Source organism: Strix uralensis, chromosome 3 (assembly GCF_047716275.1).
Source record: "Strix uralensis isolate ZFMK-TIS-50842 chromosome 3, bStrUra1, whole genome shotgun sequence".
In the NCBI taxonomy this organism is placed as follows: domain Eukaryota; kingdom Metazoa; phylum Chordata; class Aves; order Strigiformes; family Strigidae; genus Strix; species Strix uralensis.
In genome coordinates, this window is record NC_133974.1 from 62109348 (window position 1) to 62128629 (window position 19282).

Genomic DNA, 19282 nt, shown 5'->3' on the forward strand with positions numbered 1-19282 from the left:
TTTTGTGTAATCAGCATTTTCTAGCAGAAAGCTACCCATCAGAAAGTTTTAAATCATTCCAAGGACTGAAAACTTAGCCCACTATTTTCACCATGCTAAGGATGAAAGCAAAGCTTTTCAGGATTTGGTCGCACATAGTGGTCAAGTGAGGCACAAGCTGTTGGAAGGAGGAAATTAATTCCTAATCCTCTTAGTTAATGGATGGCTTATTCCCAGCTATATCATCGTATGTTCTCTTTACAGTATCTAGTCGATGTAGTACAATTCTGTTTTTTTCACATCTTACATTTTCGGCTTGTAGTCCTCATTGGGATGTATACAAATCGGCAAACCTCAGCATGTCAGAAAAGCATGTCGGAGTAGCGAGGTTGGAATAGAAGACAACCAGTGTAATAGGTGTAATTATGGGTAAGGAATTTGAGAAAGAGCTAGTGCCTTTTGAAGTCAGAGCTTTGCCTGCAGAGGAAATCCTTGAGAAAGGATTCGAGTAAGCTCTGTGGAGTGAAGAGGTACAGTCCATATAAATACAGTCTCCATCAAAATGCATTTTGAGTGTTGTCAGAAGAGTTCACCGACTCTAAAATGGATCAGGTGGTTACGAGGAAGTGTCAGGAGAATATAGGAGTTCTCAGATGTCTTGAGCATATCATGTTCTAAGACATAAAAGCATCCAGTTCCACCTAGAGAATGAAGCGTTCATAATTTAACACAATCTGTAGGCAGAACTCCAGAGAAGAGGCAAAAGAAGATTCTGGTGACAAAATTGAGTTGCATTTGGTAGCCTGAGACAATTTGCATTTGTGAGGCTGGTGTGCTATAGCAGCAATTGTCATTCTGAGCCCTAGAATTTGTGTGAGACCCAGTTTTGATAATTTTGAGATGTGCAGATTTATTTTTTTTGATGGAGAAAGCAAGTTTGAGAACAGAAACACACCATGAACAACATCAGCAACATTCTCGCTGCAGCCTCAGAGCATTTATGATTGCAATAAAATCATAAATGCACGACATTTGTACTGCTGGTGTAATCTAGTTATCTAGTAGATATATCATCTAATAAAAGCAGCAAAAGTTTAATGTCATTTTTTTTAATCTTTTCATCAGTTGGTCTGTATCATGGACAATGTCTAAGCATACTTAAACAAGACTTATGTGTGCTTTGTAATTTGCTTTCCTTAACTAAGCAATACTACATTTCAAAGTTAAAAACGAAATAATCTAAGATATGTGCCTTCCTAAGATTCCAACCAACTGTCCTTGTATATTAGTTAAGAATTTATGAAACAATTTTTTCTATACTAGTTCTGTACAAACTATGGTGGTTTGAAATTTGTTCATCTGCCATTAGTTGGTTGTCAGGTATCATTTTTGCCTTATTTGCCTCCGAAGCCAACCTGAATCAGTATGAAAAGGATACTCTAGCACTTAGCCATAACATTAATTTTCATGGAAAAAGGCACTTTGTGAGGAAAAAAAAAAGGTGCAGCTTCAAGGTAACAGCAAGACATCAATTTTCTGCGTTTGAAATTAACATAATGTTTTACATAATGATCCTCTCCGCTGATCATTAAAATAACATAGTTACCTCGGCAACTGGAACAGTCTGCAAATGTTATGTAGTGATACATAACACATTCTAAAAATACATACAACAAATAAGGTATGAAACATTATCATTTGGGAAAAAACATTTTTTTCAATAAAAATACCTTCTGGTCTAAGCAGATTTTTGTGAGAAAATTTCAGTTTAATTCAACTTTGTTTTTCATCAAAACTGATTTTATTTGCTCAAAACCTGAAGATGCGATGTTGTTTCATTTCCTGACAATGGAAAACAGTAGTTGCTTTTCAATTACAAGTTGTATTTTTCTTTAAATGATTCAGTGGCAAATGTTCAGGAATTAAAATTTATTTCTGAAGCATGCTTAAAAAGCTTCTGGAAAGTATGGCACACCAAATAACTGACTGATTAATTCAATCTGGAGAGTTTAATGCGTTAGATCTGAATGTACCCACTGTCATTGTAGCCCTCTCGTTCTCTTCTTGTTGGTACCCTTGTGAGTCTAACCTGAGCAACTGAAATCTAGCGGGACTGAAACGATCACGTATTGACACTGTTCACCTTTTTCCTTTTCAAGCAAAACTTGATTAACTGTGTTCACAGATGGTTTTGGCTCTCCTAAAACAAATTTTTGTATATTGATGATTTACTGAAAAATTTTGCCAGGACCGAGTTACCAGCACATCTCCCATTAGAATGGAAACTTGCTCCCAGCTAGGTAAGTTGGTTCATATCCTGTAAGTTCTCTTTCATTTTTCCTGGTTATTGAAGCAGCTACATTCATGAAAATACCTTCATCCCTCTGCCTTTGCCACTCACTGCCTGCCCTTCTGTCTCCTGGGAATGTACTAAGGAATACTCCCTACTTTCATAGGATTCGCTATAATTTTCCAGTGAAGTAGTGTTAAAACAATTCCTTAGAATTCAGATCAATTTTAAATACTAAATTCAAATTAATATAACTATAATTTGCTGTTGAATTTGCTCATGTAATTTGGCTAATATCTACAGTTTCTTTCATTTAATACCATATGAGACATCAAACACATTGATATTTTTTGTCATTTTTAATGGTACATCTTTGTGTGGACCTTTCATCGGGGTTTATGAAGTGAATCGAAGCACTTTTTCAGTGTAGTTTGAAAGCTACTGATGCAGATGTAATTTCAGTGCAAAGGTGTCTGAAGGCTCCTAAGAAATTGCTAATTCTTAATGCATTTGAGCATTTTGATGCTGAAAATCTGGTGACAAGATCACTCTGAGAGAGGGTCTGGGTACATGTAAGTGGTTCTTTGATAAAGTATTGTTCCAATAGAGACAACAGGCTCTTTACTGTTAGAAGCAGAAGTGGACCCTTCGTTTACAAATCACTTTGCAAATCCACAGCAAATAATCTTCTGTTAAGATTTATTTTCATTGGAAAATATGGAACAGTAATGACCAGGCTGTGACTATCTTTGATTTAGGACAATGACAGAAAGAGACTGAAAGTATATCTCTTGCGTATCTCTTACAGGCCCCGGTTTCAATCATCATCCTTATATTTGATTGCGACCGTTTTCTAGGAGTAGGCAACCTGAAATGATCGGGGCCAAGGCCTTTCCTCAGATTTTGGTTGTCCATAGTTGATGTCCTAGTGTCGCTTCCCAAATCCTCAGTCCAAGCCAATGCCATGCTACAACTGCATGTCAGGATGACATCCAGGCACACATCTTTCCCTTCTTTCACCCTTGTTGGCAGAGGAAACCTGAATGTATGTTAACTGGGAGATGACTGCAAGATATTCATTTGGTGCCCTGAACTGGAGAATAGGTGGAGTAGGATGTAAGTCCATCACAGAGCATGCCTTTTCTACAACACAGGCATAATTATCCTGGTACCTCTGAAGGGAGACTCTAGAGGGATCCATATCATTCTCCCTGAGCAGAGGAGAGGTTGGGACACGGGTCTGCATCTTAAAATCACAGCCTCACACTAAAAGGTTTAAAGCCAATAATAAAGGTATTAATTACACCATCAAATTTTATAACCATTCCTAAGACCTTTATCCTCCCTGACATCTAATGAGTGCATGCTGTCTGGGGCCATGATTAGCTCACAAAAAGGAGAGATTAGAGTCTTAACCATTACTGAGCAGATGGATCATTACACAGGATCTTAAGCCACGAAATAAATATTCTAAGTCAGTCACATTTGAAAGATAAAAAAATATATAAATAAAGCTTTAAATACCTGTGGAGATTAGCAAGGGTCTAACTTTATGGTGTGACAACATACATATCAGATGATGGAATGAAGAATGTGTAAGGCTTTCACATCTTTTCTCAGTTTTGTGAAGCTCACTCTGTCACGATGGGTATTTCTAGTCAGAAGACTATGGGCCACAGGAATCCTGTGCATAAATATCTAACGTAGGAGACTGCGGTCAGGTGACTCATGTACCCATTGCTGGTAATCTAGTATTATTCATACTGTGTTTTCTGTATTTATTCATGCAGCAGTTGTTGGTATTTTTAGGAATACAGAAATAATGAGTACTGTAGGGTTTTGTTTTGCTTGCTTTTTAAAGTTTGAATACAGAAGAGATGGAAATGTTGATCAAGCAATTTACAGAGGTGGAAAAATGACAGGCTTAGGTTGAGTAACCAGCTCTTTACTTCACCAGGAAATGATAAGTATTTAAACCTATATTTTTACAAAAATGCCAACTAAAAATCATTACATTGTCTGTACCCCATAGTTTGATATTTGGCTGTTTTTACACGTTTGAGTTAGTTTGTTGGTCTCAGAACAACTTTTTGAATGGGTTTACACTTTGACATTACCTTGAAGGCAGTGCTATTAACATAGGAATATATGCTTAGAGTCTCCAAAAAAACGCATTTCACTCATGTTCTTTTTTATGAGTAAGACACTTCACCATTTGGAACAAGAATTAATGCAGAGCCATTTAGAGAGATGGCTGAATTGAGGAGAACTATTATCTGTCAGTAGTGTGGTTGGATATAATAAAAAGGAGTTTCTTGCCTCTGAAAAAAACCCCTTAGAATTACTCTAAGTATGGTATTACTAAGGTATGCCATTTGTGTACTGTTTCATTGATTTCTGTACCTGATGTTTGCAACTTCTAACCTTCCCCACAAACTCTGCCTGGAAGTGGATAAAGTCTCAATCTGCTTGTAATGTTTTCTAGACTGTCTACACCCGCACCGATACCTGTGCAAGCTTGTGACTACTAGACTGTATCACAAGGGGTTAAATACTTTAACACCAAGCCCACACCAACTAAATTGGACAATATTCCTGTGCCTGGCTGTCAGAAAGCAATGAATTCTGAAAATCCTGGGGCAGGAGGTACAGGTATAACATCACAGATTATAGTCGTAACTATGGAAGTGGAGACCACCTTTCCTAGAGTCACATATAGATCAGCAGAAAAACAGATTGTGGCATACAAGTGGCGTACAAATCTCATGTTGTGAGACTCCAGTGCTACAGTCTGCAGATTTTTTCTTCTTTCACTGATCTTGTCCATTTCTCCCTTCTCATTTCTTGCTTTCATTGTGTCATTTTTCAAATACATTCCTGTTGGTGTTTTCTCTGTTTTCCTTTTGCTTTCTGTAGCAACCCTTCTTTTCCTCCAGCAGTTCTTCTTTTCCACCTGTGTCTTGACTGTTATCAATTAGTCACATGCAAATTGCGCAAGTGGATCACTTTATTATTGTTGCAGAAACAGCCAGGTTTGTCATATTCCAAAGTACCATTCTGGTGTATCACATAGAAATCATACAGTGTTAGATATTATCTCTGAAGGCTTCTAACCAAGTAATGCCTACACAGATATAGCTCATATTGCTTACATGATGAATATTTATTTGTATAATATGAACTTTGTCTACACTTTAAACTATATCATGTGTGATATTTATCATGGTGCTCAACATAGAATTGATGGAAAAGGTGAAATAGATAATGTTGAAAATGGCTCACCATTCCATATCTGAAAGTAATGCAAGAAGTTAATGACTCTTTAATAGCTGCATGCGGGCTTTTAATCCTCAAAAGAGTTCTTGCTGTGATTGTTTTTCTAGCATTGGCCTAGTACTACATGCTTTGGAGAAATCCTAGGACTAAAGCGCACTTCATACTAGTCTGAAGGTATCTGTTGCTGGTGATTTAAGGTTTTAAATATGAAACAAAATTTTAAAATGTCAGGACTGGGCAACAGACAATCTACAGCTGGGCTGGCACACGTAGAGGAAAATCCTTTCAGGTTAAAAATAGAAACTTGTTCCACCCGTGGATTAGCTTTATATCTAATCCACTCATGCTCTGCCACATGGCACACTACCTACACACACAAACTGTGTGAGGGTGAGGACAGAGGTATGAATTTACGTTAGATGGTACTTCCTTCCCATCCATTTTTATAGTTCTGAACTGAAACAAATCTGGAAGAAATGTGCAAATATTTTTCAAACACGTAATACCAGTCAGTTATCTGCACACTAATGTTTCTGGACATACAAATCCATCAAACTATAAACAGTCCGTGGTTCAGACCAGTGATAAGTGTGGGTCAGTTAATTCACTCTCCGGAATTATCTCTGCTGACTTCAGTACGCAGCATATTACACCGAACAACTTGTAAAGTCTATGTCTATTCAATGCTATGGATTTACATACCTGGTTTGTCTCTAAAATGACTTACATATCTATCATTCATGAGAGAGAAACTCACTCCTTTTGGTGTATTCTGAAACATGCTTCTCACTGCATATGTACTTCCAGTATTGAAACTTAATCGAAAATTGTAAAACTTCCAATAAATTTTAAGATGTTTGATTAAATCAACAGGGGACAGATTCTTCAGAGGTATTATTTGTTGAGTAAGATTAAGGCAAATGCAACATTTAGCACTCCTGTGCAAACAGCAAGCCAGCCTTGCTCTTCTAAGCAAACTGCAGTTGAAATCCAATCACTGTTATCGTATTTAAGATGTAGTTGCCTTACAGCAATTTTTGCATTACAACTTTATTATGGTTAAAGAGATAAAGTTACCTGAAGCCACTACTGTGGTTTATTTGTTGTTTTTAATTACCACTACCCATAAACTCACACTTTGGCATTGGCCATTTGCAGCTGGGGGAGAGAGAAAGGGATATGTATAAAAGTGGCTGTTTGGTAGCATTTGCCTTTCCTCCTTCCAGCACAGCCAGACCATAAATGGATCATTAGTGAAAGAGCAAATAGCCTGAAGCTATTGTAGAAAACATTTGTCTGTAGCATCTCTAGAAGCAAGGGGGTCAACCAAACATTGGAGATTGTATGTCTGCCTGCTGTTGTCTTGGGCAGCTTCTAGGTGAGAGCTTTAAGATGGGAAGAGATGCAGAGCTATATATTCCTCTTTCCCAGGGGCTTGCCAGTAAAGACTGCTTTAAACCTACAGCAATTTATACCAGATAGGGTGACTTTAAAGTTTTGTAGCGCTTTTGAAAGGACAGACTCCAGGTTAAATTCGAGTCAGCATTTCATAAAATACAAGAGATAACAAGTACCCTGAAAACATTAAATTCAAATCTGTTTTTTTTTCCTTTTTCTTGCAGGATTTTGCAAGAGTGTTGCATCATTGCTCATGGTTTATTTGTTTTTAAAAAGAAACAGTGTATCCTATTATTTGCTTAATGGAAAATGTACATACAACAGCTAAAAGTGATTACATACAACAGCTAAAAGTGATGACATTGACATTGCAAACAAATGTAAGATACAAGAGGTCTGGTAAGCCAAATATTAGGCTTACAATTAGACAGTTGCTAACTTCATTTTAATTATGTTGTTAATGAAACCATAGAAGTCATATGAAGGCAATTTCTAATTTTCCTTTTCAAAAATCATCTAGAATTGGGTAAATGAAGTTGTCTTTGAACAAGCAGTATGCCAAAATCTGTCCTCCACAAGTCATTGAAATTACTCCAGATCCTGAAAGAAAATATATGACTGCTTTATATTAATTTTTATAGTTGAATACAAATGTTATGATAAAACTTTAAGCAGATGTTCTCTTTATCTTCAATTTTTAAAAGATGGCCTGTCAGCTTAAACATTTTGCCCAATACTTTAACCACCTACAAAGATATCAGCCCCAGCAGCTACTGATTCAAAACCAGTTGCAGGACAGGGAATTTATTTGCATGTCCCCATCATTTAGGAATTTACTGCAGCTGTCGATCCTTGTTATCCATCATATAAGAACAAAGAACAGAAGCCAATCCTTTTTCCTTAACTATTTTTTAAGTTAATATATTATAGTACAAAGCTATGCCTTTAATTTTACAGAAACTTAAACATTCACAAATGTAGGTTTGCCATTCGCTCTAAGGAAATGTGATGACTGGGATTTATCTCATCTATCACAAGTACTTGTGCATAGTGTTTATAAAAATTGCCTCTGAAGGTGCCTGTTTCTTTCCACTGATTATAAAGGATACCAAGGAAGACTAGTTTGGACAACTGTCTTTTTGACACCTGATTAAGTGAGATAGTTTGATTAGTCAGGACTTAATCATGATTTATTTCAAGAACGTGAGCATATCTGGTTTTTGTTAGCAAGATTAACATAAACTGAGTCCATGCTGATCTTAAAACAGAGGATTCTTTAAGGCAAGGCAATTCTTAGCCCAGTGTTACTTGCCTGTGTCATTAAAAGAAGTATAAATGAAAAGCATATATTTCTTCTTTAAATGTTAACAATTCTCAAATCAGTGAGACAACAGACATTTAATAGAAAAAAAATCATACTGTAAATACTAATTTTCTACACAGAGTCTATCAATTTAAACTTTAAGGAATATAATTATACCTAATGCCAGCCACCAGTGTAACATCAGGGGGAATTCAGACATAACTGCAAGGAGAAGAAAAGGAGAAATGTAAATTTTTAAACTATAAGGATGGGGACATACAAACATTACATTATGTTATCAACGGTCTGCTTAGTTATATTTATTAAAATTGCAAAGGCATATTTAAGTCCTGATCACTCAGATACTTGGTCATACCGTTAAGCTTAGCCTGGTAAGCGATCCCACTGGAAGGCAAATCTTAAACCTAATAAGTGTGTGCTAAACGGAGCTCTTAGACTCTCTGGAAGAACTGCCTTTTTTATTACTTACCTGTGCATGGTTTAGCACAACAGAGACACCGATCCCCTGGTAGAGTGCCTACATATTGCTGCAATCCAAACAAATTAAGTTGCCTGACATTTTCAGTTTAATGGGTGACGTGGTGCATGACAGGCAGGCTGGGGCTGCGTGCCACAAGTTAGTACTATTGCACAGCGTGCTCTGTCCTGTGTCGGGCACTTGCCCTTGCCTCACGCAAGCTGACCCACATCTCCACTGTATGATCAACTGCAGGGCCATGATATGACCCAATTTTGCCACCCCCCAAAAAAAGTCTGATGAGACTGTAGAGGTAGTAAAGTGAGCTGAGAGTCACACTGCATATGCTGGCAGCTCAGAGTCAGCCAGAAGAGCTTTGGTTGGCCATCTGACTGAAACAATAACAAATCTGGGGTTGTTTGAACATCAAAATGCGTCATCTAATATAATGATAGAAGATACCTTCCTGTATAAATTATATAAAGTAGTTTTTTGGTAGTTTTTGTAAATTCCTTGATTTAAATACAAATGTTATTCATAAAGAATACAGTAATTTAAATTCCAGGAAATCAAATTCCATAGATGAGAAATTATGTTTAATTTTTTAAGATAAAATGTCTGTTGGTCTCTGGTTTAACTTGTCATGGGAACTGGGGAATCCCTGTGTGTATAAAGTGCTAACAGACAAGTGGACAAGGCATTGGAATATGAAAGATGAATTATTATGTAGTAGGGAGGCTCTGGCAAGATGGGATTAAAATATATTTCCTAATCAGCCATAGCAGTATTCTGCTAAACAGCATGAGAAGAGGGAGCAGGTTACCAGGTGCTGGCAAAAAGTGTTGATGAGTCTCATTTACAGCAGCTGATTCTTTTCCTTTTCCTTTTCTTTCCTTTGAGGGGAAGAGTTTCAGGAAAAAAAAGATGCTTCGATGGTAAAATGCTTTATTTTCCTCAATGAGATTTAGTTCAAATTATCTAACTTAAAAACTTTGAATTGGCTTTTCTGGAGCAAGCGTCATTTTTACTCTGAACTCGAGCTGAAGTGTAAATGAGTAGATCTTAAAGTATCGGGACATGGACAATTATTAATTTGTTTCAGAGGAAAACACCTCCCAGATGCTGAAATTGTATCTAGGCAGGATCTGTTTCATAGGAACTGTTAGATTGTGAACTAAAACTCTGTTTTTTTTTATAAGAAAATAGTGTTTTAAAATTCTGCAACAAAACCAGAATTGAGTTTTAAATGGCAGGATTTAAATACATCCATGAGTCAATGGGTGGAAAATATGTATTTATTTAGCTTTAAGGAAAAATTACGTTAGTCCAGTGATACAGTGGATGAATCATAGTTGGATGGTCCTTCAATTTGTGATACCATGCATGTATTTAGCAGTAAACCTACTTACCGACTGAAGTTATGATGATATGAATAATAGTAACGGTTACAGCATAATCCCAAACCCATTCTTCCACAACCAGGGCAAACAGCAGACCACAAATGAAGAAAGTTATTTCCAATGATATCACAAGAACTGTAAGTTGAAAATAGGGTATTTACACAAAACAGTTTTGAAAGGCTTTTTCTCATATTCAAAATTATAGCAATAGAAAGTTAAAATGTCTGAAATAGCTATGCAAATTTTTTTACAAGTTTAAATATTAACTAATGTTTACATTATAATGTTAATTTCTAATTTTGCCACAGACATCTGCATGGGTTGTATCCTGATTTGCCTATGGACTGTAGAATGTTGTGTATTTTATGTAAAAACATGAGGATTAACAGGATTATGACCAGCAACAGGATTATGACCAGTTTATGTATGCCCAAAGGAGAAATGAAATGAAAATTTTACTTAGGGACCATCCAAAATCTTTGCATATGGTGCCAGATAGATTTGGTTGATATTGACACAGATCAAATTTTTCTCATCCAAAACAGAATTGTGTGGTTAAGGAGTTATATTTGCTAAGAAACTTCATAGTTTACTCCCTGTCGAATTCATTGCATCACACACATATATATATATGATATATACCAGAATATATATATATGTATCAGAACAATTTAAAGACAAGATATACAAGGGGAGATAGAGCAGAGAGCCTACAAGCTGACAGAGGCCATCCAACCGTATGGATCTCATGGTACGTACGACCAGGAGCCTGGCTTTTCTCAGTGCTGATAGCAAGGCTGCCACAGCTACCACGCTGTCACCGCGCCTGACGTTCAGCAGCTAGTTCTGTGTTGTGTTAAACCATAAATGGGTATTACCAGCAAAGTGATAACTAAATTTTGCTGCCAAAAGAGACTATTAAAGTTATGTGATCAAGAAAATTCCTTCTCTTTGTGACGAAATGGTGCATTTCTGTCCCCTGGTGTGTTCTCTGGAGCGTGCTGAGCCATGCCGTGCCACCAGCGTCATTTGATGAGCTGTATTCTTTGACACAGCAACGGTGTGGTGCTTAGGTGTCAGCTTATTTACTTGCTATTATGGGTAATGGGATCAAAAGTAATCACTTTTAGGACAAAGTCTGGCTTTTGGCTGGGTGGCTACCTGGGATAGCAGGGGATTGAATGGAAAATGCATGATGCCTCTTCTAGGTGTAGTCCCGAGTCCCCATACAACAGGCCGTAATTGTGCATTTGTAATTCACATAATTTTCCATCTAAATGCATTTTGTTCTTTTTAAATGCACAGGCATACAAAAGTAACATTTTAATTGAATTAAATTTAATTTTTTTACTGTTGCAGTAATGTAATACCTAAGATTACTGTAGCTAAGAGTAGAGAGACCATTGTTATTTTTTCACTGTATTTAATTTATACATTTTGCGGCATTTTGTGCCTTTCAATTTTATTATTTTCTTTATAGGGTCAATTAGTTCCTACTATATTATGGATCTTTCACCTAGCAGTTTAAAAAAAATGTAAAAAATATGAAAAAGATAACTGGAAAAACCACATGTAATTAGGAAAGTGGGAAATAACACTTCAAAAAATTTAATGTTTGACAATGCATTTTAGTATTTGTAGCTTATTATATTTCATGTTGATAGTATCCCTTTAAATTATGGCAATAATTTTATAGTTTAGAAAGTATGCTTAGTGTGGACAGATGCTCTGTAAACTTTTTTACAAAACTGGGCCAGTAATGATAGCTCAGTTCTGAGCTGACCTCCATTTTTCTTTTGAGGTTGGCTTTTAAAGACATAATTCTGTTTTTAACAGGCACTGGTGAGACTCTTGAGTAAACTAATTCTTATTTGCAACATCATTCAGAGACCTTTGTTCTGTCTCTGTGTCCGCAGACTTTAAATAGATCTTGTTATATTTTGCTATTCCATGTTATTTCACAGGGTGGACAGAAAGGAGGGTGGAATAATAATCAGTTGCATGGCATAGTTGCCGTCTTTGGCATATAAACATGCTGCATCAAAGTAAATGATAAAATTTTTTGGGAAAAAAAAATCATATTAAGATAGAGTAATCATATTAGGGCCCTGAACAGTAATTCTAAAGGAATATGATTTTTTTTTCCACTGCTACAACTGAAATGTTCTTTTTTCATCTGAAATCAATATTGACACGGTACAAATATCCATGCATTTTTATTACTTTTTAACCTGATGAATTAACCAATTTACTTTTGAGCTTTACTTACTCTACTGACAGATGACATGGCTTGCCTTTGTAAAATAGGTTACAAATATAGTAAAATTTCATGTATGCATGTAATTTTTTAGGAATGACAGTTTAGGATAAAGAATGTATTTTGAGAGCTTCAGACAAAAGTGCAGAAATTTGTGTTAGGGTATATACAGATATGTTTAGGGATTAAGCTAGAATCAAACCCTGAAATTTTAATGACCACTGTATTCAGGAATTACCAAAGCAGAATTTCCATTAGTTGAATGTGACCCATTATTCAGATCTGGATCCAATGATTCATAAGAAATTTGCTGCAGTATGAAAATTAAATTTAACAACTTTACAGAGAGCAGATAATTGTTCTGCAATGAAAATGAAGCATCCTGGCAAAGCAGCACATTTTCTTCAGATGATACAAGATCAGAAGAACAACTCGAGGAACAACCTAACACTTGAATGATAAGTAGCAATACAGAAATGAGAAGTGCTGGCAAGATGAATAAGCATTTAAATGCAGTGTAGTTAAAATACAGAAATCATTAATATTACTAAAAAAGCTTTAAAATACTGTCCATAAGGAAGACAAGTTTACATACAGATACAATCTATTTTCTTGACTGAGAAATAAAAAGAGACACAAACTTCAGTTACCTAAATAATATGGGTTAATCCATGAGGGATTTGTCTTAAAATCAAAAGGTGCCAAACCATCCAACATTTTAATCCTGTGGAAACAGAATTAATAAATTAACCAGCCATTTTCAGTAATGCCTTAGTGATTATATGGCACATTATGGGTGCTTTTAAATATGATTTCAAATGGAATACTCTGGGCTTTTACAAGCTCTCTACATCCCATTACATGTTGTGGTCTTGCCCTTGCAACAGTGTCCACGATCTCCACTTTTATTTAAAACAAGTCTGGCACTATACATGCTAATCAACTTCCTAAGAGAATATAATTTGTCTTTTTTATGGATTATAAAATCTTTCTTTTCCCTTTTTAATGTCATCTTTGCTCTTACATTCATTTATTTACATGGTGCAAGTGCAAGGAAGTAGATTAGAACCAACATTTTATATTAGTTTTTAGTCTCCATTTGCAAATTTGTGCACTTGAACAAAGGTTCAGGTGCAACAATTCAACTGAATTTGAAAAATATGTTCACAGGATAACTGGAACTGAATGCCTCCAGTCTGGATGCCTCCTCTGCAGGGTCATAGCTTTACACATTATATCCAGTTGTAGTATGCTGTCATATTAGAATAAAGACAAGGAAATCTTACTTGAATACTGCGAAGCACACAGAGAGGACCACATAGTACACAGTGTAGAAAACTACCATGCATATCAACAGGTTTACCAGAACAACCTGCAAAAGGGAGAAAGAAAATAAAACCTAATGCTATGTTTACATTAGGTACATAATTGTTAGAAAATAATTCCAGATTTCTATCAACCATAATGTGAAAAAAAACCTTAGAAAAGAAAATATTTAGACAGAATTTTTGCTGTTGCAAATTACATAGAAGTTGCTAAAGTTTGGTACCTTTCAGCTCCTAATATGTGGTTATAATGCATGGTTCTTTGTTTTTATTGTATATTATTATATACCAACTATTTATTGAATTTATAGGTGCTCAGAGAATGAGAAGCATATTTCTTGACAGTTATTACACAGGACACTTTGAGAGTTTAAGATCATCCAGATGCTTAACTAGTCGTTAACCTAGTTTTAGCCTAGTTTTTAACTTAAAAGAAATGCCATCCTTGTAAGTATGTTGAAACTGTGTACAAATAAACTGTAGAAAATTGTAAAGCAGTATCTGTTAAGTTTGCCAGCCTCTAGAAAACATGTCACCCTAGTGCCTACTTCCAAAGGTAAGGATGTAGACAACTTAAATGAGTAATGAGTCATATCTGTTAAATATTTTTCAAAGTTCAATTGTTTGTGAATTAATTCTAAATTAATTCCAACTCCAAATTGAAAAAATACCCCTAAAAATCTGAGTTTCATAAAGCAAACACTATCTTATGATCAAATACTGTGTCTTTAAGAAAAGAGGCACACTATATACAGAATTATACAAAGAAGGTATGTTTCCTAAGATACCTTGTTATCCTTATTTCTTTCATTTCATTTCAGTGTCTTCATTTCTAAACTGAAGTTTCAGAAGCAATGCAGCCAGAGAAAAACCTGCTAGCTTTCACCTGATGAAGTTCAGGGAATGCCTTGAGAGCCTTTCAAGTGAACATATGTCTGCTCACATAAGTCTGATCTTCTAAATTGGCTTCCTGAATTGTGCAGGCCCTAGGACTTGTATTCATTCCTACAGGTATAATGTAAAATTATGTTTTGAAGGTTAATACGTTTTGGTAATAATAATAGTCTTGCTTAAGCAGAACGCTTTAATTTCTGTTTTTCTGTGATGATGTAATGACATTCCAGATGTTTATTTGGGGTTTTATTTTTTTAAAGGGAAACGTGGGACATCAGGAATAGACATCTCTATGCATCGAACTTGAGCAATGGCTTTGGCAATATTGTGTGCTTGCTTAAGAACATGAAACTGAAAATGTTTACTACAGTCAGTAGAGTGATCAGTAAAATCAGTTTTTCTTTTCTGTAGACTCCAGATTGTCTTATATTTTGTCACTCTAGCTAGTGCTTTATCAAGTCATATTTCTCCTTTCCTCTTTCTTAACTTCTTTGTAGCTTTCCTCTTTCATGGCCCTTTTCTAAACTCCCAACTCTATTATTTCATTTTCTTCTCTGCCTATCCTCTCCACTCCACATCTTCTGCTTTTTACTTTCCTCTGAAACAATGTAGATAGAAAACAGTCATGAGAAAGACAGTGACTGTAGAGAGAATTGTCACCAGTTTCATACTGTCCATCTTTAATTTTGTGCTACATGGTGCTTTAGAATGGAAGAATCTGTGGCTACATTCTGCTTTTTGCTATTAAAGCATTACAGTTTCTGTTTTAGGAGTAGACTGTTGTATAAATTCTTAGTCCATTACTACACATGTAATGAGTTAAGAATTTTTTGCCCTTCCTCCAGTTTGTCTATCAAATATTTGAGACTAGCAATGTGTGTTTACCTGACTTCTCCGGTAAGACCTCCATAGATCTCAAGTCTATGATTCATTATTCAATAATGATCCAAGAGGAACATAATTACTATAGTGATTGCATTATTAAGTAAATACACTTGGACATGTAAATATGGGCCCTAAGCCTGCATGTTTTTGTGTGCCCTGCAAAATCCCATGCTGAATTTCCCCTGACATCAATGGAATTGAGCTGACAGCAGGTGAGTTTGGAAGTTTTGACATTTTACCAGACTTCTTGTCTATGTTGATCAAAACTAAATTTAAAATGGAAAAATTAAGACTAAGATGATGAAATATTTCAAATACAGGCATTCATTCAGAAGTAAATCCATGAAAAGTGGCCCTGCATAAATAAAGTAGTAAAAAATAGAGGACTGGATGCAATTTTTCAGTGTATCGGAATGGGAAGCAGAGAGTATGGACTGCATATAGTGAAGCATTATATCAATGCAAAAGAAGCTAGTGTTTGTCTCTTTGAATGGTGACACCATATTTACAATGGGAATGAATTTTAGAAAAAATAGGTAACAACTAATAGAGGAATAGGAGGCAATTCTGAAGAAAGGTAAAAGGAATCATGTTTGTGTATGTTGGTTACAGGGACCGAGGTAGGGGAAATAATAACTGCATATTCATAACTAAAAGGGAAGAGGATTTATTTGGAGAACAACTGAGACTAAAGGAATGAGACCTGGAGAACAACTAAGACTAAAGGAATGAAACCAAAACCCAAATGCATAAGATACTGCAAATTTCAAAAATCATAACCATTTTGCAAAGTTTGAGACTTGCTCATTTTATTTATTTGCTTTTATTCAATAATTTTTATCAAAACTGGTTATTGAGTGCCCTTATCACTCCTGTGGATTTTGAGGATAAAGTTGGACAATGTTCTTGACAAGTGATTCAAAATTAATAAAGAAAAAAAGAAAAGAAAATATGTAGAATATTTTTTAAGTGCCTGTTTTTAAATTAAACTCAGTTGGCAGGTAAAATTGCAGTGAAAAATGTAAAACATAAGCCAGGTCTAAAGTACAATTTCCATTTTGATTTAATTTGTTATAATCTGGTAAAAGGAGCCCTTATTCAAGGAAGCAGTGACTCTGAAAAGGGCTGTGGATGAGCATTAGCTCATACTAGCTCATTTTTATGAGCTTCTCTTGCAATATTGTGACACAAAACAAGCCCTTAAGGCTTGGGGTTTTAAGGTGGAAGAATATGAATAGAAATAAGGAAGAAGTATTACCTCTAAACACAGCACTGGGAAGACAAAGTGGCATACAATTTGGTGCCAGTAATTTTTAAAGTAGGTTAAGAAATTAAGAAGGTGCAGAGAAGAGGCACAAAAGGGAGCTGATGGCTAGAAATGTTTTGGGGTTTTTTTTCATTAGAACTACAGCTCTAAAGAGGTCAATCTGTTTAGCTCTGAGGGCTGATTTGATTATGATGGATAAGTACCTTCGCAGGCAGAAAATACCAGGTACTTAAGGGCTCTTTAATCTATCAGAAAAGCCACAAGAAGTAAACAGCTGCAAGTTATAGCTAGACAAATTCAAAAGATGTGTGAAGGACATTTTTAACTGTAAAGGCAATTAGCCAATGGAACAAACTGCCTTTGGAAATAATAGACCCTTCAAAGCAAAACCAGATGCCTTTCTGGATGAAACTTCACTCAAACATCTCTAACGTTTGTTCACTTCTGGTCTTGGTTCTTTGAATGGTTGCATGGTAGATAATGTATTTACAGAACCATCCCACATTGACAGAAGTGTGGATACTGTGAATTTATCAGACTACTTATTTTTATATTGATAAATATTGTAAAGTGCTAAATATTGAATAGTGCATCTATCTCTCACAAGGAGAGAGATCAAGGAGCTTTAGTTGGCATATGCAATAGGGGAGAAATCCATCGTGCTTGTACAAACTGATATATGTCAATAAGTAAACGTCCAGGACAGTCTTATTCTTTTCTTTTTCCCCCACATCAAAACAAAGCCAAGCAAAAACTGAGAATGATTAATCTCTTCAGCCAGGTTGATCTGAGGGTTAAATACAGGTTTCCCATTTCCACTGTCTTTAGTCCTACTCTAAATGAAAAAGGGCCAAATAAGCCATTTGATCCATTTTTTTCCACAGTGTACCCCATGGTCACTGTAATGTTAATTGACTACAATGCCCTGTGCAAGTTTGGCAGCCATGCTACCAACTACCCCCCTGAAAGTATCTCTAAGCATTGGAAATTTAATCTTTGGCACATTATTGGTGAGAATAATTTTCATTCCATTACTCTGAGCAGACGCACATTTCCTGTAACTGTCCTTTATCTGCTGCCTCCTTGAAGCCATATCTGCTCTATATGTAGATCCATGCTGTAATAAAAGTGGTGAGACAGGAATGAAGTGAAAATCACAGAGCTGAAGGACAACTGTGAGCCGATGACCTGTTGACCTCTAATTACAGTAGGTGAATTCCTAGCCTCTCTTGAAGTCAGTGACAAACTTTCCTTGGTGTCAAAGGCCCCGGATTTTTCTCTTTGTACCCAGAATATTCTTAGTTTCTGTCTTAGGGATGTAGTGATGTATTAGGTATAGCACGCTTTGCTCAGTTGAGTAAGCTAAGGAAATAAATGCAGCTCAGTGCTAAGAATATATTCTTAAAAGAATAACATGAAAATGAAAACCCTTTGAAAATTTTTCAGTTTTATCATTTTCTGCTTCATTTTTTATTTGGACTTTCCACTGAAATTTAAACTTATATATTTTTTAAATCTCAGAATACATTTTATTTTCAAACTATTTTTTCCCTTTCTAACCCCTCAAATATTTCAAAGCGAAAACCACAAGTTAAAAAACACAGAGTCATTTATTATATGTTAAAACAACTTAAAGGATTTTAGGAATACACTGGTGTCATTAAATGTAGGATTTTATTAGACATTTCCAAGAAGTATATCTCATAAATGGAACTACATCACATATTTTGAAATCCTTTTTATAAGATGTACTTTGCAGTACTTACTATCAGCAGTATAGTACAAGGTGTCCTTTTCATTTAGCTTTTTAGTAAGAGAACATTGAAGAACACTCTTACTGTAAGAATGAAAGCAACTGCTTTTTCAAGCCCTGCAGTAGCTGTCTAATTCTCTAAATACTATCCGGTGACATACAACACTATACAATCTCAATTTCCTTTACCTTGGTTTCAGCAGTTTTGACCTTGAGAGCCATGGACACATGATGAGTGAAAGGAAGTGCTGTTGCTATATTCCATATGCCAACATCAGCAGGAAGAAGCAGCTGTTTTTCACCCAAAAAAACATTCTCATGGGTCAATATAGGACAGAGTGAGGTGAGTTGATTGGATTAAAAGGAATTGAGACAGAAGCCATCTGCGAGCTAACTGTAAGCCGCTGAAGAGCAGAGAGAAAATCCTACTGGCTCATTTTAAAGTTCATGCTTCCATAGCTACAGTCAGCCAAAGCATACCATTATAGGTATAACTTGTCTATTTAGAGACAACATTATTAATATTATTTTCTACCTTCTATTTGCTTTTTTCAGCATTCATTTGATCACAGTTCCTTGGGGTTATTATACCTTTCTACTTTTAATTAGTTCTAGAATTTCTAACATTAATTCTATTAAATACAGATGTGGAGTGGTACATTCTTCACAAAGTTCTTTGGGAACATTTTTCTTCTGACTATCACTCTACTACATCAAGTATAATTCACATTAAATTACGTATAATTAGGTTAAGAAATGCTAGACTTATGTTATGAC

General features: G+C 35.6%; 1 protein-coding gene across 2 annotated transcripts; it reads right to left on the reverse strand.

The window, feature by feature from the left end:
* Nucleotides 1–4198: 4198 nt before the first annotated feature.
* TMEM244 (transmembrane protein 244) lies at nucleotides 4199–18847 on the reverse strand. 2 transcript variants are annotated; one of them, XM_074862483.1, is made up of 6 exons: nucleotides 18695–18847; nucleotides 13668–13753; nucleotides 13032–13105; nucleotides 10134–10259; nucleotides 8424–8468; nucleotides 4199–7543 (listed from the first exon to the last, which is right to left on the reverse strand). In XM_074862483.1, the coding sequence occupies exons 1-6, from the start codon at nucleotides 18725–18727 to the stop codon at nucleotides 7449–7451; spliced, it is 459 nt and encodes a 152-aa protein (XP_074718584.1). In that variant the 5' UTR covers nucleotides 18728–18847; the 3' UTR covers nucleotides 4199–7448. The 2 variants fall into 2 exon arrangements, with proteins under 2 accessions (XP_074718584.1, XP_074718583.1); XM_074862482.1 differs by having other exon boundaries at nucleotides 4199–7561.
* Between the last annotated feature and the right edge of the window lie 435 nt (nucleotides 18848–19282).